The sequence below is a fragment of the Argiope bruennichi genome, chromosome 3, assembly GCF_947563725.1.
Source record: "Argiope bruennichi chromosome 3, qqArgBrue1.1, whole genome shotgun sequence".
In the NCBI taxonomy this organism is placed as follows: Eukaryota; Metazoa; Arthropoda; class Arachnida; order Araneae; family Araneidae; genus Argiope; species Argiope bruennichi.
The window spans coordinates 108,728,966-108,751,097 of record NC_079153.1 but is presented as its reverse complement, the minus strand read 5'-3'; the positions used below and the strand labels follow the sequence as shown (position 1 = coordinate 108,751,097).

Sequence of the window (22,132 nt, the reverse complement as noted above, 5' to 3'; positions counted from 1 at the left end):
ACCACAGGAACCTTAGCCATGAAAAAAAGAAGGCAGGTATCAACCAGGAGAGAACCGATTCGCACAGTTCACATGATTACGGTTCAGTCACGATTCTGTTCACAATGGAGCCTGATATGTCCCAGCGAACAAGGGGGGAGAGACGTGGCGGAAAATCATTAAAATTGTCGCGCAACCATCTGTCATAAATTTACTTTCGCCTGACAATCCCTGCTCTCATTTACCTGGTACAAAAATCGTCGATCGAATCGGAGGACAGATCAGAACACTCTTAGCTTTTGAGGAAGTGAATATGCTTGGTACGTAAAGACAACCCTCCTTAGGATCTTTTTATCGTTCGAATAAGAACTTTCTCTAAGAACAATCGTCTGTCGATTCTTACCTGCCAACTTCATTCGTCTTACTAGGAAGATATTCCTTGGAATGGACTTATAGTGGTTTTTACTTTACTACTTGCTACTAAGTTTACTTCGTTTCTTGTGTGCAATATGAGACGGGGATCTTCGTCTGCAAATGTGCGGGTGAGTTGCTATATGGATAGCACTTTACAATGTCTGCATGATTCGTCAAATGTGGATTAATTACTACAATATACAGTTGCTCTTTAGAACTCATAGGTTATATTTCAATTAATATCTTGATTTCCTTTGAAGCTTCGGAGTTCTTAGTTTGCACAAAAATTAAATTTCTATATAACGTACAATTTCTTCTTAAAAGCCCAGAACTTATAGACTATAGTTCAAAAGACTGCTGTATTATGTTATTTTTCCTTGAGACCTCAGAAAAAACCTTATTTAAATTGTTTTAATAGATAATTTTTTCGTAAAATCTTATAATTTACATATTATGCACTAAATCTTAGAATTTATGAATCAGATTTCGATAGACTACTATAGTATGCCATTTTTCCTTGAAACTCAGAATTTATAGTTTATACTTATATAAACTCCTATAGAATTCAATTTTCCTTCAAATCTCAAGAATTTGTATATTAGATATAAAATTAATTTTTCCTTGAAACCTCAGAATTATAGATTATAGATAAATTCCTATAGAATTCATTTTTTTTCTGGCATTCTTAAATAAGTTGATATAACATATTCCTTTGAAATCTAAAAATTCATAAACTATATATAGATAAACTGCTATAACGTAGTCTCTCTTTGAAACCTCAGAATTTATAAATTATACTTAGATAAACATTTATGGAGTGCAAGATTTTCTTGATACTTAAAGTCCTAAATTATATTTAGATAAATTACTATATAATATTGTTTTTCCTCGAAATATCGTAATTCATGGATTAAATTTAGATATATACAGCAGTACGCAATGCTTTCTAAAAACTTCCGAAGATATAATTTAACCTTAGAGAACCTGGAGAAATTACTTTTATATCAATTTACAATTTAAAGTTTAGTCGCGAAACTTCGAATGAACAAATTTTAAGGCAGTAGTTTCTATTTAAAAAAATAATAATTTTATTGAGAGACTAGACATTTAAAAAATAATTTATCCATAAAAAATGGAAGAGTGTTAGGACATTTAATTTTTCCTGGAATTCTCAAAGTCTATAATTTTAGGAGGATTTTGTTTGTTCCTTAATAGGAAATTCAATTAATCTTGGCAATTACAAATTTAAATTTGAATACTATTATAAGATTTTGAGTGATTTATACATTTATAATGATTACATTTAAAAGTCTTAGCTGTAAAATTTCAGGTTTAAATTTGAAATCACGTTTAAGCAATGTAAGTAATACAAGGTATTAGAGGGTTTATATTTATATGTTTATTTATATTTTTTGAACAATTTTAAATATGCAATCGTTGCACTTTTAAAAAAATTGTTTCTATGAGAAAAAATTGCCGAAAATCTTTTTTAAGTAATAATTAATTAATCTAAGTATTAATCATTTGAACAATTTTAACAATAAATGGAAAAACTGTCTAACACTTCGTTTAGTTATTTTAATTATCTTGAAATACTGACATTCTAGTTCTGAAAAAATAAAAATGGTCAGCTTTAAATGCTGCAATGATTTTGAAATACCATTTTCATTAATTATATTTTTTGTGCTTTTTAACTTCATGTCTTTATATTTTTTAAAGAGATTTTCAGCAGAAATCGAAATCGATCCTTAGTGTTCGATCCTATTGTGTATATATGAAATAAAGTAACAATTTAAATTTCAAATACTTTTAATAGATATGATCAAGAACGAGATAAATAAATATGATCAAGATTACTGAAAAATCCAATCTTTAGTTTATAATAAATGCCTGTATATAATAATGTAATTAAAAAAAGAGTAACTTTTCCACCACGGACAGCCTTTGAATTAAAGGTGATATAGATGCTGCCATATCAATAATGTTCTTTCTTCTACTTGGTGACTAGTCCACAGATTGTATTATTAAGAATCTGTATACACATGCGTTTTGTATTGGACAAATAATTAGAAATTTACAAGTTCACAGAAGCAATTAGGAGCTTGAAGTATATTTATGACAGTTGATTGTTGCACTCTTAATTCCCCGCCGATCTCTGTAAAGAATGTTGAGTAAACGGACACTAATTACCTATCCCACACCTCAGCAGGGGGGGAAGTACGTAAGAATTGCGCTGTCAGTGTGTCTCATACGACATTCGCTTCAGAATTGTTTTGACTCTAATATCTTATTAGAAACAAATGAGACGTGGCATCTGGCTTAATCTTTAAGCATTTTTGCCGGACCTGCACGAACTAAAAATGTCTTTTAATACTACTATAGTGAGAATAAATCTCAAAAGTCCTTTGGCATCACATATATTTTGTATGGTAAATGAAATAACTTCTTTAGAAAAAACAAAAGCATACGTAACTTTTCGAACTGTCGAAAGCGATCGCATATATCAAATCTCAATGTCCTGGCTAGGAAAACTAATTGTTGTTTCAGAAATATTCTTTAGAAATTCATTTATTGATAATTTAAAGTTTACTAAAAAAACTTCGATATTTTTTTTATGTTATCATGTTTGAAATATTCTGCAAACGTAAAGTTTTCACATTGCTACTCGCGATTCCAACTCGGGAAAAATATTTAAGTACCGATTTTTTCTTCTTTTTTGCAGATTTATTAATATTTATTATTTAAAATTTCGAAGGAAATTATTTGAAATTAGAAGCTTTGATTTAATTCTTTATTAATGTTTTAAGTTATAATTTATTTATTAATCACCTACTTAAATGTTTCTTCTTCGTCACGAAAAAATATATATTTTAAAGTAAATTATGTACAAGAATAAAAGCATGGATCAAAACATATATCATCATATCAAAACATATATATATATATATATATGTGTGTGTGTGTGTGTGTGTGTGTGTGTGTAACATTTTTCGGTTGATTGCAGGTTGAATACATAGACGAGACGTTGTATTTTTAATTTCATTTTATTCTCTCTTTAATAGCCATCTCGGGAAAACAATTTATTTACAAGCAGACGCAGTGCGGCACAAAAGCAGAAGTAAGAAGAGCAAAAAGGGGTGAAACAAATGATCACTAGTTTTATATAACATAGGACTTCCGGCCACGCGCAGATGGAATACATGTTTTGACCTCTGACAAGGGCAACGAAAGTATCACTCTCATTTGATACGTAGTACTGATGGCGCATTATTTTTACAGAGGAATTAATTAAACCGAAAGTGGAATTGGATCACGAAATAAGAGAATATTTTAGAATGAAGTTACTATGGGCTAAATTAAGATAAAATCTTGGAAATTAATTAAATTGAAATTAGAATTAAAATATCATTTATATATATAACAAAAGAATATATCAAAAACATAGATATAAAGCAATCAAAAAACAAAGATTCATATTCAGAATAATTGTAATATCAGTTTACATATTTCAGTTAAATATCTTACACACCTTCCATATATGTAACCTGATGATTCATTATATCAATTAATCATTTATTAAAAGAATCATCTAATAAAACAGGAAGAGATATTTGTCATTCATGCATCTCCGTTTTGAAGCACCATATTTTTAGCACAAATTATTTAACCATCATAATATTCCCCTTGATTTCATTCATAAAACAAAAGCCTGATAATGTATATTTAAAAGAAGCTAGAGAGTTTTAAAGGGAACTTCTTTTAAAAATCCCGCTCAAAGTTAATTTCCAAGTTCCCTCATAACTCATCTCGCTCTACTGATTTCAGATCAGATTTACGACATTTTCTAGTGTTTTCCTTTTATTAGGTCTATTTTTTCTTTGAGTGAAAGTTAATAAAACCGGCACGTGGGACTTTCACTGATGTCTTTCGTTGATTTTGCTCTCTTCAGTGCAATGTGTGTTTTGCAACAATTTTTATTACCATGAATTCTATGATTAAAATCAATTTTAACAGTATTTCTCTGCTTTTATATGTTTAGAACTCAAATTGATATAATCAGCTGTGATTGTGGCAATGATTTCTGTTGCTTTCTGCCTATTTTTTTAAATGAAATTTGGATTTTACCAGAATAATTTTTGTACTTAATTAACATATTTATTTAACTTTTTGCTGTAATAACTGAGACTTATATTAACCGAATCTATTGTTTTCAATTTAAGCTAAAACAAGTAGTTTTTTTAAGCATAATTGCACTTATTTTTGTTTTTTTACTGTTCTCTTTGGGATATGACTCATTCCTAAAGTTTAAAATACTTATTTTTCATCGGAATTTTTCTGCTTTAAAAAAATTAAAGAATATTTTAAGAATAAATGACCTATAAAACCCTAAAACTTAAACCAGGAAGTCAGTAATTTAAGATTAAGAATAATTGTCTACCATAATACGAAAATTCAGACGATTAACTTGTGTGATTTTTTTTATCTTAAAAAATATGTCTTGAATAAAATTATTTAATTTATGTAATTTAATTCTTCATTTCGTTTATAAATCACAAATATTAAGATTTAATTTCCCTTCGTGTAATAAACAATGATCGTCGTGGGATCATTTAGTCAACGAATATATTTAATCACTTTCGTTCAGCTAGTCAATACATTAAATTATTATTGTTCAGAACACATAACAAAATTTTAACATAACAAGAGAAATGCTGTTATTTTCTTGTAAGGTTGCTAACAAATTTTTCTTCCTTTAATTTTTTTTTATCTTGAATGACATTATCATTTATTGAGATATTGCGTAACAATAATATTAAATTTCATTTCAAATAGCAATCTTAATTCTTTAGATTTAATAATTTATGTTGATGAGCTTTTTAAAAATGCCATCGATAAATGAATTAAAATAAGTTATTAGTTTCAACTAAATAATTCTAAAGAAAATTTTAGAAATTCAAAATTTGGTAAGAATTTACGAAATTAGATATCACTCACATTCAAGAAAAATGTCACTCAAAAACGTTCTTTAGCAAAGGTTTTTTTTTTTTTTCGTTGAGAGTATATATACCTCAAGCACAAAATTATTCATGTTAAAAAGATCTAACTGAGCACAGATCTTTGAGCACATAATATGGTGTTAAATAGTTATTACATTCAATAACATTAAACTTGATGAAATGAATATAAGAAGAAAATGTTTTTACTCGGCTTCATTGCTAAATGAATGTATTAAATTTAAATTTTCTTCGTAATGACTATTTTTGTGGTGCAGCTCGAAAAATTAGAACCTTTCCCTTCAAACAAATCGTTAACATTCTTTAAATAATATAATTCCACCCTAAGAGTCTAACTTATTATATTTTACTTAAGCTTTTGTTATATTAAAAAAATAGGAGTTTTTTTTATAAAAGAAATTAATATTAACATCAATGATGGTGACTTGATCATTTAAGCCAATGAATTGTTTCTTCTTTGATAATAAAAAAAAACCAGTCTTTAAGAAATCAGTTTCTTTCTAAACCAGTAAGAAAAAAAAATTATATTTCCAATATATACATAAGGCCATATTTTTTTTCACTAGATTGATATAGTTTGTAAAAATGGAATGGGTAATAACTAAAAACGAAATTTAAAATTATTTTTAATAAATAATTATAATTACTAATGCTCTGGCATCATTTAAAGATGATATCATTTCATATTGTTATTTTATATTTAAAATTTCCATGCTGATTTAATTTTGTATTCCACTGAACATCTAACAAAATAAAAGCATACCAGACGTCACAACACATGCACATACACATACAAAAAAAAAACATGTAACTAGATGTTATATAGCATTTGGGATTTCACCATAGAAGATGAATTAATGTTATTGCAATCTGTCCTTAAAATTACCATGAATTTCTGGATTTTCACGAAAATATTATCTTTTCAATGCATTATTCATACGAACTTATATAAATAACCAAGAAAGTAAAAAGACGCGCATTTATTGATCTAATTTCAAAAGTTCGCTTTTATTACAAAGGTTGAATAACCGAAAGAACAGAAACACTGCGTCGTCCCCATAAAGCATCCGAAACAATAGCTTTCATGACTCCCTTCAAATCGGAGAAAAGTAAATGCAGTTTAAACAATGACGATAGAAGTAAAAGAGATGTCCAGCATAAGTAAATGCAGTGAATGGCATAAGAATTGTAAAATTTCCATCACGTTTTTTCCTATTTACATTGCTCTTAATTCGACAGAGTTATGTTTTTATTGATCTAAATTCTTACTAATAATAAAGAAGAGTGTATGTGGCCCTCTACAGGACAGACCGTTGAACTAAAATTGGTAGAATTTTTATTAACGAAATATTAACTTAAATTTTGGTGGTTTTTGACAATAATGTAGGAATTCATTATAGTTTGAAAATTATCTTTATACTTTCTTAAACTTCAGAAAATTAGCATTCCATTAATAACAGTTTAATCTGAATTCAATTTTTCTTTATTTTTAAAAATTAAGTTGAAGGATTTTTCTGTTTTAATCTTTTTCAGTGTTGTTATGAAATTCGGTCCAATTTCATTGTATAATTAAATCATTCGAACTCATCATTTATTTATTGTAAAAATAACAATATAAGACTATTTTTTTCTAGCTTTTTTTTAATTTATAAAGTTAATATACGCATTTTTTTTATTTTTTGAAGAGCAGTATTTAGTGAAATTTCATAAGTTTTTAAATTTCAAACCATTTATCGTTAATACTTTATTTCAAAAATAAAAAGACGATAACTGTATAACTTCCATAATTTTTTTAGTTTCGTAACTTTCCAGTTCGTTCCACTTATTCAGGATAATCATGAATTAACCTCCATTTTTTTTGGAGGTGCCCCTTTTAACACTAATTGACAAAAGATATAAAACTAAATTTCATTTACGCGCAATGGAAGACATAAGTATATTAATTTCATAGAAATTAGTGAAAAAATAGTCAATAGGAGAGGGTTTGGTGCTTTCGGGACTGCAAATGGATTAATTAATGTTCGAGTGATGAAAAAAAAAATGGAATACAGAAACAAATACCATAAATTATAAAATGCATAGAAAATAATCCTTTAATAATCAACATTTGAGTTTCATAGGTCACGTGAAATATTTTCAATGTGCTGATTTTTCCTGTGTACAAAATATTATATCGGTGATTTTTGGCCTGCTTTTGCCCAAATTTTTTGCCCTACATTTTCTAGTATATTTTTAGCATTATTTGCTTTGACGATTGAAGACAATTGATTCTTAAAGACAGGACGATTGTAATCGATTTTCATTCACTCAATGAACTAGAAAAATTTTATATTGTTTTGTGCTACCTATAATAATACAATATCTTGATATTATAACTTAATTAAAAATTTATCACTAGATTTTTAATTTAATTTAAATGTCATATGATTAGCGCCATCTATCAATGAATATGCAAAAAATTGATTATTAAAATTCTATAATATTTGTAAAAATAAATAAAAAAATAGATACAAAAATGTAAAAAATAAAACAATTTTGCTAGTGCAGTAAAAATAAAATAATTAAATAAACATTTATTCATCAAAACTTGGATGCCAAAGTAAAATCACAATAACGTGAGAAAATTAAAACGATAATATAAACTAATTAAGTTACAATAATCACTAAAAGAAAGAAAACTAAAACTTCAAATACTCATTAAAGATTAAAATATATTATAAATACGAATAAAAAATTCGTTTACATAGAATACTTCTTTTAGTACATAAGGTTTTTGATAATTTGTTCTGCCCTCCATATTTTTGGCCATTTCTTACTGGCAGTTATTATGAACTTGAATGGACACTCTCCATATTAAATTTGATGTTCTTTACCGATAAAAAGGAGCTTTGTATTACTAACAAAATATTATTTAACATTCTTATCGAAATATAAGTATCTCAAGGTGTGTTTGACTGGTAACCTCCTTACGTGCTATTACAGTAATCTTGTTCCTTCTAATTTAGAATAATAATTTAAAATAAAAAAATATTATTCACATAATTGAAAAAAGTCTTTCTATTGGAAATGAAATTATCTTTCACTATATTGATTGTCACATTTCTGCTTAGTAAAGATAGTTCTAAATCCCTGATGGGCAGCTTTAATGCCCACTTAAATATTCGTAGCCTACTACAATCTGAATATTAATTATTGTTCATCTTTTTTTCCCATTTTTATTTGTAAACGTCATATATTATCAAACAGTTAGGCTAATAACAGTTAGGCAGTTAACAAATACATCATTCTCTTAATAGATCTCACTGTTATGATGTAATTTACATTTTCATATTTAAATCACATAAAATGTCTGATTATATAAAATAACTTTTGATATTTTAAATTGTGCATTTACAAATCAAATTTTCTTCGGATAAAAAACTATTTTTATAGTGATGTGTTGTGGTTTTCTAAAGAACTGCCCGGTTTTAAATACAATATTTTTAATCTTCACAAACACAGCTACACTATAAAATTTACAAGCACTCATCTACTACAAACACATAGAAAATTAGTTTAAAGAAAATAGTATGGTGGAGGGATTCCACCGTTTCCAGCCGGCAGCATTCGGCGTTAGCGCAAGAATTGCGCATAGGGAAAAAAAGTCGACCTCAGGATGCAGGTCTGCCGTTCAACTGCTTGTCTTCTGTAAAACGCTGCAAGGGGGCGCTCTATGCTCAAGGGAGAAAAGAGGTGCTACATTTTGACATTTTTAAATGAGCCCTAATATTATTTACGATGTTTTTAAAAATACGTGATCATTATGTGCTGATATTTTTATAATAAACCAGTTTTTATACAGTTGTAATGATTTCTTATATAGATTATGAACGTGGATCAGAGGTTTAGTGCATCATTGTTGTGACCGTCTCTCTCGATAGAATTTGATTAGTTGCAGAAGAAAAGGTTCACGATACCAAGAATGCAATCTGAATATTCAATCAACTGCTTTTGAAGGAGTCTACTATTTTATCAAATAATAATGTTAGATAAGAGCAATTACAGAGTAATAATCAGAATTTAAAATAATATACTTTTTAAATTATTAATTACATTCTTCAGTGCTAATAAAGGGATCAAAAAGAAGAGTTTAATTTTTATACTTATTCTTTTATTTTTCCTGACTACGCTAACAGGTGGAAGCCCTTTCATTTTTGAGAAAATCTTTCCTTTCTGGACTAGCCGATGTGTTGAAGAAGATTTAATCCTTTTAAAATGATTCCGCAAGTTTCCTGACATTTTGTTTAGATTTATTTTTTTAAATAACATTAAATACATTGTGTACCTGCCAGCAATGTTAAATCCATTTTATAACCGCTTTACTAAAATTTTATGAAAAGAATCAATGGACATCTGAATATCTCGAAAAATTAAAAACTTTCATCTCTGCGATATGGGTTGTGTAATGAAATAAATATATATAATTCAACAATTATTCTATTATTCTTTCTTTATTCTTACCATTAAGATCAATATTGCATATCGAAATGAATAAATATAGAAAGAGCTTTAGTAGTTATTAAATCGAGCGACCATAGAGATTTCTATTGCATAACAATATCATGATGTATTAAACTTCATAATTTATTCGATAAAATTGAAACGTTTTCGTATTTTATGGGGTATTGTTTATCTTTGTAGTTGCTATATTCTTTTAAATGTAGTAATTTCAAATATAGCCGCATATTGTTACTTAATATTATATACATTTCAATGTAAATACTTTTTTATGCATGCTTCATTTAAAAAAAAATATTTTTTTTTTACTATGACATCTTATTTTAAAGTTTATTTTACGTCCCCTTTTAAAGTAATATTATGGCTATTGTGAGACTGACCTCATAATTCTGAGCTGCCACCAGATGAAGAGGACTCCATTTGAGCTGGCACCGCACCCCTTCTCCAAATTTCCTCTCCTCACCAAAGGGGAGAAATCAGCCCAGACGCATTTAACACGCATCAGAGATGCTTGCATGGCAGATATTTGGTTGAAATCCTGAAGTTCTTTAGTCTTCCCTTGATAAGCCTTGACTTTACCACCAGGCCACTACCCCACTAAGGGTGAAGACAATTAAATACATGTGCCAATTGGAAATACATGTGTTGAAATGCTTAAATTTTATCTTTTGAAATTTAACTTCTAAAGCGAACCATTCTTTCTTTTCTGTATATTTTCCTTATTATATTGAATTCTTTAATTAAATTAATTTTGTGTATAGGCATTTTTTGAATAATTTTGAAATAAGTATCAAATTAAAGTGCTTATTTTTTATAGTGGCATTTTATTTATATTATGATAGAATTGACTTTTTTAAAATTCTGTTTTAATATTCATTTTTTTCAGCATCTTTTATAGCTAAAAGCAAATGTCCCATAGATGGAGAAAAACTCCTTCAGTATAAATAAAATTCAAATTCCCTTAATTCAGATTTAAAGAGTACATTTAACTATGTCGTACAAATTTTACAGAAATGATAATCAATTGCACTTTGCCACTTTTTTATATAAAAGTTGACATACTTATAATTAATAATAACTTTTGAAAAAGCTTTATAATCCTTTGCTGCATAACATTAACTTTGATTTTATAGTGGCACTATCTGCCGCTGCTGCTGGTTACGGCTGCCTTCAGCCAAGCGTTTGCGCAGACGACCACAACCACAGCTCCCACTACCATCACAGCTGCAAGCACCACCAATTCGCAGACCACAACCTCCGAAACGACCACAGCTGCGACTACAACACCTCTGCCTCTCCTGACCACCGAAGCGAGTGGCACGACCCTTACTGCAGCAGACTCTGCAGCTCCCACGACCACCGTAGCTACCGAAAGTTCAAATTTGGAGGCAACGACAGAAGGCCAGGCTAGCAATGAAGCTCTTAGAACAAGTGGGTTGCGTCGAGGCTACCGATTTGAGTCTACGCGAAATAAACCACTTGCTAATCAAGAAGCCACGCCAAAACCGGTAAGCTATTACTTAAAGTCAGATGAGGTTTTAATTCTGTACTTGGGTAACTGCAGAAATAATAATAGACAAACAATCCAAAGGTCGCTATATATATCATGAGAAATACAAATTATGCTGTCAGCGATATAAAATTCACCCTTTTCTGCATTTCTTCCTTTTTATTTGTTTCCATTTCTGGTAAAACGAAAAAAGTAAAAACTTAAGAGATTTAAAAGAATTTTTTTAGAGAAGAATTGGAGAGTCCCCAATTTTAACGAAAATTTAGAACTCGTGAAACTTAATCTATAAGTATAACAATGAAAAAATTAGAAAACTTCTGTCTAAAAGGCTACAAAGATACATTAAAAATATTTGAGTCTGTGATTGTTTCGAAAAGAAAGTTTAGAAAAAAAAATATTCATTTCCTGCATAGAAAAAAAAAAGGAAATGCTACAAGCAACATTCAACAGCAGAATTTCCATTCAAATTTCTCTCACTCACACACACATATACTACTAAATAGCTAAATTAACGATGCATTAAAAATTAATTTAATTACTTGTTCTTTATGACACAGTTTTACCCACAAAATAAAATCATGAATATTTCATGAGCAGAATATTTGGTTTTTGCATGTATACATCTTTAAATTTTAAAATATCCCACATTTTAGATATTAAGGTTGGTTTGTGCGCTTAGAATCGATTTCTCTAAAATTTTAATTAATTAAAAATTAACAAATTTTTTACTTCATAAACATAACTTCCGAAAATATTAAAGCTCAAAAAAGATTTTTACATTATCTTGAAGTTCAAAAATCATCTTTTTAATAATATTAATTTAATATTCAAGTAAGCAATTTTTTTCTGAGTTTTGGAAATTTCTTATATATATATATTGCCTAAATTACAATAATAAATTACATTGTTGCCATAAGATTCAATTCTTATTTCTGATTTCATCAAATATTCCATCGTTTGATTTTCTACTACTGTTGAAAGTCAATGAAGAAGGATTATGTTCAACATCTGTATAGTTCACAAAACAAATAAAAAAGTAAAATTATAGCATCACGGATATTAGAATAGTTAGATTAACCGAACATATACGTTTTTAAATGCGCTATGACGTCCTGATGCTAGTCTCCATTACAAAACATGTACCCAATTAACAAAATATACGTAAGGTAATTAAAATAATATTGTTTAAATTTCTGATAATTGGCTAAAGGTAATAATTTGAACATGAAGTTACATCTAAATGATTTAATTAAAATTTTATGTAAGTAATATACCCCTGAGAACCAACTGGTCGGTAAAGACTAATGGTCTTAAATATTGTGAGGTCAAAGCCAATCTTCTTTAATAAATTCTATGACTGTTCCACTTTAAAACCGTCTTAAATAATAAACATTTTGAAAATATTAATCTTTTAGTAAGAGCCCATATTGCATAAATTTCCATTTCTTCAATAGCTCAATACTTTAATTTTGAGTGAAAAATTATCAAAATGATTTTGTTCCTTTCATATTTCATTCATTTTAGTTAGAATCAGTTATATAATTTTCATGAGGTTAAATTATTTAATACACACAGAATGTTAGTAACTGATTTTTATGGCATCTTGAGCGCAATTTATTTTGCAACTGTCTAAATTTAGACACTTTTCTAAATATCTACATATTTATCACCACTTACCTACTTATTTCAACGATGTTCTGAACTCTAATTTTTTTATAGCTCTATTTTCTATTCATAAAATATTATTTTGTTATACTAGGAATCTGGAGCCGCTGCTAAAGAAAAACCCGAAGAAAAGAAGATCGCTTGGAAATTCGGACGCGGAGGCAACAACCAAGAAGGATGGTCCGTTCGGCCCACCCCTAATAGTGGTTATCCACTCTGGAAGAAGCAAGTTGCCTCCTCTAACGGAGGGCAACCTCAGGCAGATGAAGGAGTAGATGCGGCCGGTAAAAAACCTGGCGATCAGCAAGCTTATATAGTATGGAGTGTTGGACAAGGCAATGCTCCTAATGGATGGACATTAAGTGAGTTCAAAACACTTGATAATTATTGCAATTGCACGATTTGTCTTTTCATTACAGACAGTACATAATTAATATGTTGTGCTAGATTATTTTTCAACATGTATAAGCGATGTTATACTGGAAATTGAAAATTCTTATTACAGACTTTAAAATGTCATAAATACACATAGAACAAATACAAATAGACCATACAAATACAGAAATACACGTAAACAATGCATGATTGTCATTCAGTAGTTGAAGCTCGAGTAGGCAATTCCGTACGAGGTGGTCCCATTGAATGACTGGTACAATGATTAGTCTGTCATATTTGGCTTCTTGCCAGAAGGGTCATATGAAGAATTTCATACATAATAACCACTATTTCGAATCTGATAAGAATTTTGTTACTGATACTAATTATTAATTCCTGCCATAATGATTAATTATTAATTCCTGTCGTAATTATTCCTGCCATAATGAAGTCCTGAAAATATTGCCAAGGTACGCCTATCATTATGTTTACAATGTAAAGTTTTCGTCAGAGCTAAAAGTCGTACTAATTGGTATTTTTTGTAATTTGTTCTTTTAAAATACTCTTTAAATTAATTGATTTCCCTTCATTCCTCCCTTCTCAATTTGTTTTATCATCATTTTAGAATACAAAATTGTGCAACTTTATTGTTTGAATTACAACTATACTTTATGGGGATTTTTTTGATTTTTTTTCTCGTCCAAATATATTTTATAGATAAAAATCAGGTAAAGAATTTTAAAGCATCCTATAGAGTTCACAAAGTTAATGTACTGTGATTTTCCTTACTAATTCAAACTTATACGAATCCCTAATTTCCCTTTTTATAGTTTACCTCTTATATTCTAAAGCATCACAGCATGTATGATAGATTTGTAGGTAACAAATATAAATATCTCATGCATCCCTGAAAAGGGAAAAAAGGAACTTATATTTATTATGTTCTATTTTCTATTATTTAATTTACCTTATTTATTATTTATTATCTTAATTACATTTATTATCTTATTAAAACTCTCTTATCATATTAGTTGACAATCTACATGTTAAATAAATGGCGTTAGCCTCAGAAGTTTATTAATGTACTCGTAGCTTTAATTATCTTGAAAAATCAAATTTCTGTTCTTGTTGCGCAATAAATTTGCAATGAAGAATGCAAGAAATTTACTCAGATTACTTGCCTGACTTTTTCGTCTTGAACTCCATATTAAGAATCAAAACTTATTAAATTATACGTTGATGGCTTATGGTTGATGACAGTCTTAAGATATAGAGTTTGCAGGTAGAGAAAAAATTAATTTATCTTCGCCTTCAATTCTAAATATTATTAATGAAATAAGTGATTTAAAATGTATTAAATCAAAACTGATTTTATAAAAGAATTTTATTGAGATTTTATAATATCTGACATCACTATTTAAGCAATTTAATATAAATACTAAAGTATATTTGTCAGTATAAATCCAGCTTCCATTTTTAAAAAACATGCTTTTTAACATAAACCAACAGTTTTTAAACATGCTAGGAAAGTCCAAGTTAATTTTCCAGTTTAATTCATTTTTGCTACAAACATATTTTTGCAAACATTTAGACTGCTGTTAATATTTTATACACAAAACAGCACTGGACTTAATGATTAAATAGGTTTCCTTTCTTTATGCTTGATAAATAAAGTTACATTGAGTTAAGTCGTATTCTTCTTGTGTAAATAAAATTGAATGTTAAAAAAAAATGCCAAAACTATCATCGCATAAAAAGAATTTATTTCGAATACATGTATTTTGAAAAATTATTCTTAATTCATAATTATTAGCTTATTTTTCTCTGGTATACATCTATTTAATAGCTGATTTGACTCTCGTAAGCTATCAATTCAATTTCATGATGACGAAAAATAAACATTGTTCCCTTTCTTCTAATGAAATAAAAAATATCACTACAGAATTAGAGCACTTATGATTTATTTTGCCCTTTCCTTCACTTTAAATCAAAAATATTGTATGAATTCCTGATGAATCAATAGTATTTCTGCTTAAGATTGCAATGAAATGATTTTAATTAGGGTTTTTTTTATTGCAAATACTTCGATACAAAAATTAGATAAGTAGAGTCGTTTTTATTCATTTATATTTTCAAAAATTGCATAATTTTCTGGTTTAGTGTCTTAACAGAGTTTCAAAACTTTATTCGGCAAAATTCTTATTAAAAAGCTCTCAACATTCCTTTACACTTAAAGAAAGTGAGTTCATTTAAGTCAGTGACAAAAAAAAATCATAAATTTCGACTTCTTTATTTAATTATTTGTTTACTATTCAAATTTTAAAATGTAAAATGTGACAAAATAAAACATTATGAATTTTAAATCTAGCTATTAATACACTGAAACTTCTTAAAAACATTTTTCCCCTTTTTTTATTTATTTTTACTATTAAATTAATCTGTATTTAAATTTTAAAAGGAACTTTCTTTACTAACATTCTGCTTTTCAAGACATTTGGAACTTCTTATATCGACGATGTTTATATTGGTAATTTGTGATGCACTTTTTGTTAAAATCTTTAGAGACAAGCGGTTCAGATTTTTTATGCACGTTAACCCTTTTTAGAGCCGTGGGAAGTATGCTTCCCACCAAATTTATCAATCTTTGTATGAAATTATGTAGGTTGGCATAAGTTCTGACAAATTTTTTTAGAAAGCCATAGATGCTTCAGTTCTTTATCTTACACAAAATGATATGTCTTGATTTGTTACTTAATTATTAATTAACCAAATTAATTAATTAATCAAATTCAATTTATCTAATAAGTTAAATGAATCCCTTTTCTTATTCTAATTTCAAGTCTAAAAGTATTTTAACATAATATGACTAGAAAAAAAATGGCCCTTTAATGGGTTAAAATATATATTTCTCAACATATTGAAATGAGTTTCATATAAATTGAAAATTTTAAATTTGTTTGTAAAATATTATACTAGCCATTCTGAGTTTGATCCTTTCTTCACTAAAAAAAAAGATTATAAAACCTTTATATTTCAGTTTGGGGAAAAGCCCTTTTCAATGTGTAGTAACAAATATAATAATCATATCACAAATCATTTATGTATATTTGAGCTGTACTTTATGAGAAATTGTTTCCGAAAAATCTATATTATAAATCTATAAGTAAATATTCTACATTAAAATGCTTTTAGGCATTATTTTTCTTTTAATGTCATTATCTGGTGTGATCTTCTTTCCCTTGCCTCCTTTGTTGTTATTTAATTAGAATAGTTATTTATTTTAATAGTGCCTGCTTATCATTCAATTCATTGCATTTTTCTTTTATAATTTCCAGGTTTTTGCATTAGTTTTTCGTAAAATTACCAATTCGATAGTGCTCTTTGTTAAATGGCATTACAACATCTTATGCGCATGAAGAAAGTTCTATTTAAACAAATGTGATCTTCAGAACAGAATATCTAATCCTATAATTTATGCTTTTAATTAAATTTATGAGTATTATTAATGCAGACAGTTTTATAATAATTCTGAATTGTTTAAACTCCTAAAATGTTGTCCCTCTATAAACCAAAACAGAAATCAATACACTAATTTTATAAAACAAGTTTGCTCAAACAAATCTGCCTTTTCAAAAACGAAAAATGTGTTCTGTATTTGATAACCCTCATATTTTTGGTCTCCTTTCGACAGTATTTTAACATTAAATTTTTGACTCTTCTAATTATTTTAGAATCTAAAACATAAAATTTTAGACAAATAAAAATGTAAAAAATTTGAAAACGAAAAAAACTCAAATTATCATTTTTTAAAATTTCGAAGTCCCAGGATTTCCTGATGAAATAATTTTTCATCGTCATTAAGTTTCCTCAGATTATATGTTGTTAACTTTTTGAAAAGTTAAAAAGTCCAGAGAAATTATAAATTATTTACTTATAAATTCTTTCATTCATAATTAAATATAAAGAATTTTCTTTAGAAAATCAATCGATAGAAATCCAAAAAAATATGGCCAAATAATCATAATGTTTATGGCGTTACAATCATAACATTTCCCTAGAAAAGTTATGATTGTAATTATCAGAACATCCCTAGAACAGTTATAATTGTTATATGCCAATCAGATTAAATGAATAAAAAAATCCAAACTATTATGCTGAACTCTTCATTTAATACCCTCAAATAAGTTTAATATTGCATTCGAAGATGTTCCTATTACTGTACAGAATTTATCTCAATTTATTTCATGGGAAACCAGAGCTGTATCTTTTATGAACTACAAGAAAGATAATATTATATATTATTACTACATTTTCAAAAATTTGATATGGTTTTCAGGTGGAGCTCAAGATGGCTGGGCTCCTGAAGGAGCAGCTCAGGTCAATGGAGGATGGAATCCAGGAGATGCTACTGTTGTTGCAAATGGAGGAAATGGCGGATGGAATGCAGATGGTTGGGTGGAGGAACAACCACCGAGCGAAGAAGATAATCAAGAAGGAGGATGGGTGGATGATGAAGGACCACAGCCTGTCAATGCTAATGGTGGTTGGGTGGAACAAGGAGTTGCACCTCAACAAGCAGGATGGGTTGAACCAAATGGAAATGTCGCAAATGGATGGGATAATGGTGCACCTCAAACTCCTGTGGTAAATGCTCCCCCTCAAAATGGGTGGGCTGCTCAACCTAATGCACCACAAACAAATGGATGGAGTGCTGGCCCACCGCAAGCGGGCAATAATGGGGGTGGATGGGCAGCTCCTCAACAAGGAGGAAATGGATGGGCTCCTCCAGTAGCAACGGGACAGGTGCAACCAGGTGTGCAAGCACCTGCAGCTGCAAACGGATGGAACACTGCCTCCGGTCAAATAGAAAATGCTGGATGGGACCAAAATGCTGGAGGATGGGCAAATCCAGCTGCAAATGGAGGATGGAACAATGGTGCTCAAGTCGCTGAAGGTGGCGGATGGAATAACGGTCAACAAAATGGTGGATGGAATGGTGGACTGCAAGATGCAGGATTATCATGGAAAGTTTATAATGAAGACACACATACAATGGAAAATTTAGATGATAATTCAGGTTGGAAAGTAATCGGTGATGGCGGGGCTGATGGTTGGAAACTGGTGGATGAAAATGGTAATGTGGAGTGGAAGATTGAAAATATCAACGGTGAATGGAAAGTAACAAGTGCTGATGAATTGCCTACAGTTGATAATTCTACAGCTACTGCAGTAGACGCAACAAACGCTACAACAGAGTCGACTAATTCTACTTCAGAAGAAGTGACAGCTACGACACCTGCACCTGGTGGTGGTTGGGATGATGATAAACAAGGTAGATATATTGTATGGAAATTTTCTGAAGATGGAAAAGGAGAAGCTCGAGTATATGGAGGAGGAGGAGGGGAACCTGAAGTATGGAGAGTGGGAGACAATAATCAATATTGGAAGGAAACAATGGGTATAAAATCGAATGATAACAGTGGACAAGTAGCAAATGGAGGTTGGACTCCAGATGGGACTGTCTGGCAGAATGATGGAGTCTGGCAAAATGCATACAACCAAGGATCAAATTCATGGCAAAAGGCAGCACCTCAACAAAATAATGGTTGGCAAAATGGTGGAGCATCACCTCAAGTAACAGGATCAGTATGGCAGAATGGAGGATCAGTTGCGCCTGCAGCAGTTAGCTGGCAAGCAGGAGCGAATGCTGCACCAAAATCTAACGGTGGTCGAGGATGGAAAGCAGGAACTTCAGGACAACAAGGTGGAGGAAATGGATGGAAACAAAAGGTAGTAAGACCCACTGGACCACAGACAACAACTTGGTCTAACAGTGGTTCAGCTCCTCAACAAGCAGGAGGATGGCAAAATCAGCAGCCTCAGACGAATGGAGCTTGGAATGGAGGAAATACTTCGCCACAAATACAAGGAGGGTGGCAAAATGCTGGAGCTAGTAATACGCCAGCAAATGTGGGTCCTCAAGGTGCTTGGCAAAATGGCGTGACATCTTCTCAATCAAGTGGAGGATGGACAGCACCAGGAACAAATGGTAAAAAGGGAAGGGCAAAGGGTCGCTGGAGAAATTCGGCAAATGGAAATAGAAATCCAAACGGATGGCAACAAAATAAGCTTGCAAATGCAAACAAAAATGGAGCAAGGGGATCTTGGAATAACGGAAATAATAATGCTGGTTGGGCTCAAAGAAATGCAGGATCAGCACCATCAAGTTGGAATAATGCTCCATCACCAACTTCTGCTCCTACGGTGAATGGTAATTCACAAAATACAGCAGTTTGGCAGAATGGAGGAAATCAAGCAGGATTACCAGCTGGTTGGTCTGCAAATGGGAAGAATGGTCAAACTGTACCATACATAATTGTAATTAAAACTCCAGAAGAAGCAGCAGCAGCAGCTGGACAAGGAGCTCCCACCTCTTGGCAAAACGGAGGTCAAGGTCCTCCAGCAAATGCTAAAAGGGTAAAAAATCGCAATAAACCTAGAAATAACCGCAGAAGTAGTGGATGGAAAATGAACAGAGCTGGTAGTAGTGGATGGCAATGGAATCCACAAGGAGGCCGTGAAGGATGGAAGTGGATGGACGGATGGATGGGTTCTGGAGGTGGATTTGGGGGATGGATGAGTGATAAGGACACAATGTACAGTGGCTGGCGGCCAACAAAGACGAATGGTCAATCTCCAGCTGAAGCGAAATCTCCAGACCAAAGAGTAGGAGGCGCTGCTAAGAACAATAAGAAAGCCGGCAGCAAAATGGTTTTTGTTTTTGGCACAAAAAGAAATTCTTCCGGAGGATGGGCAAAACCAAATGGTAAAAAGAAGAATAAGCAAGTAATCATCTTAGACTACACAACAGCTGGAAAGAAAGCTCCTAAAGGAGAAGATGGAATGAAAAAAGACATTGAATCAGTGATTCAAGCTCTTAAATCAGGAAAACCAGCAAACGCTCCGGGAAGAACAGTATGGAAACCAGCGCCGCAAGTGACGAATCAACAACAATGGGGTGGATAAATCAAAATGAGTGTTTTGAGACTGTTTTTCAAAAATGTGTAATTACATGCGCTTGTAAACAAATCTTAATCTCAACTTCTGATAAGGAGTTGATGTTAACTATAAATATTATATTAGTTCCTCATATAGCATTTTTCCATTATTTGAACTTTTTTCATCATAAAAATTTTGTAAAGCAGCGAGGTTTAGTGCAAAGTTGCGAATAGTTTCAACCAATGGGTCTTCGTTCTGCTTATTTTTGTTAGGGCCTTGCTTAATGCTTTTAGCAGTAATTGCGAACGACGACAAGTGTTCCTAAATGTTTAGTGTTTCCACAATTAAGTAGAAACACTAAAATTGTCAGCTGTTACAGAAATTGTTCATTTCCATTGATGAAATGCATTAACAATTGTGATATGTTTTTTTGTTTAGTGTCTTTCTATAGAAGTATAAGGATGTATACTTCTTTGGGCTATTGTATTTTATTAATACTGTGAATTGTAATATGTGTAAATAAATTGGTTTTTATTTTGCAATCAAGTATATTTTTTAATGTTACTTACTGAGTGAACTCATCCAATTTCATAATTTTTATAACGCTCAAGCTTTACAAAATTTAAAAAGTAATGAATTAAAATGATATCACAGAAACAAATCATCAAAGCAGCTATTTGTATGCTTTTTATCCAATAAGCTAAGAACAACAATATGTAAAGGGAAAATAAAAAACATTCTAAAGAAATTTCTTTCAAGGATACATTAAAAAAAATTTAATGATTTTATTACATTGGAGAATAATTTCTAAAAATAAAAGAAATGTTTTGAAAAGTGGATTTTTTGTTAGAGAATGAAAATTTTTAAAAAATGGTATTTTTATCACAGATTTTGAAGTCATATCTAAAAAAATCTCTCATATAATCATATCTAAAACCATATAAAAATTTCTCATAAAATCATGAAGAATGTTTATAAATATCTCAAGAAAATTAGAATTTCAATCCCGTTCATATTTAATTCTGGACGAATACTCAAGAATATCCCTTCTTTTGGGATATTTGGGATATCTCAAGAAAATTAGAATTTCAATCCCATTCGTATTTAATTCTGGATGAATACTCAAGAATATCCCTTCTTTTGGGATATTTGGGATATCTCAAGAAAATTAGAATTTCAATCCCATTCGTATTTAGTTCTGGACGAATACTCAAGAATATCCCTTCTTTTGGTATTTGTTGCAGCTAAATTTCCTTATAGAGTTATTCTCTTCTCCTCAGTTTTCATAATTTTAGATTTCTTCTCCAAATTATTAATAAAAAAAATTATTTCCTGTGATTGAGTTCAATTATAAAAGTGTGTTATTTAGAAGAAAAAAACATCTTGATTATTTTCTTCTTTTCAGTCTTCAATGTAACTGTTGCATAATTTAATTAACTGCAAATAACATTTTTCTTAACGAATTAAAAGTAAAAGATCAATTATAACTAAGTTATTAAAATATAAGAATATTGCATCTTTAACAACTGAAAAGAATTATAGAACTCATGCATTAAAAAGCATGTTTAAAATCCATTATTTCCATTTATATAAGCGTGGAACATGTCAACATGTTAAACATCACAGACTAAAAGTAACTTTATCGTCAGCAACTCTTAAGTGTATGAGATTAACATAT

General features: G+C 29.9%; 1 protein-coding gene across 1 annotated transcript; it reads left to right on the top strand.

Moving 5' to 3' along the window:
* Window positions 1-375: 375 nt before the first annotated feature.
* Window positions 376-20,908, top strand: LOC129963772 (uncharacterized transmembrane protein DDB_G0289901-like). Its single transcript, XM_056078320.1, has 4 exons — window positions 376-521; window positions 11,039-11,413; window positions 13,175-13,442; window positions 17,792-20,908. The coding sequence occupies exons 1-4, from the start codon at window positions 489-491 to the stop codon at window positions 20,479-20,481; spliced, it is 3,366 nt and encodes a 1,121-aa protein (XP_055934295.1). The 5' UTR covers window positions 376-488; the 3' UTR covers window positions 20,482-20,908.
* Window positions 20,909-22,132: the final 1,224 nt, after the last annotated feature.

Excerpts from the sequence above, each read along its gene's own strand:
- LOC129963772 (XM_056078320.1), top strand. The coding sequence starts at position 489 with ATGAGACGGGGATCTTCGTCTGCAAATGTGCGG. Across the intron at positions 522-11,038 it reads CTTCGTCTGCAAATGTGCGG|TGGCACTATCTGCCGCTGCT; the intron begins GTGAGTTGCTAT and ends TTGATTTTATAG. Across the intron at positions 11,414-13,174 it reads AAGAAGCCACGCCAAAACCG|GAATCTGGAGCCGCTGCTAA; the intron begins GTAAGCTATTAC and ends TTGTTATACTAG.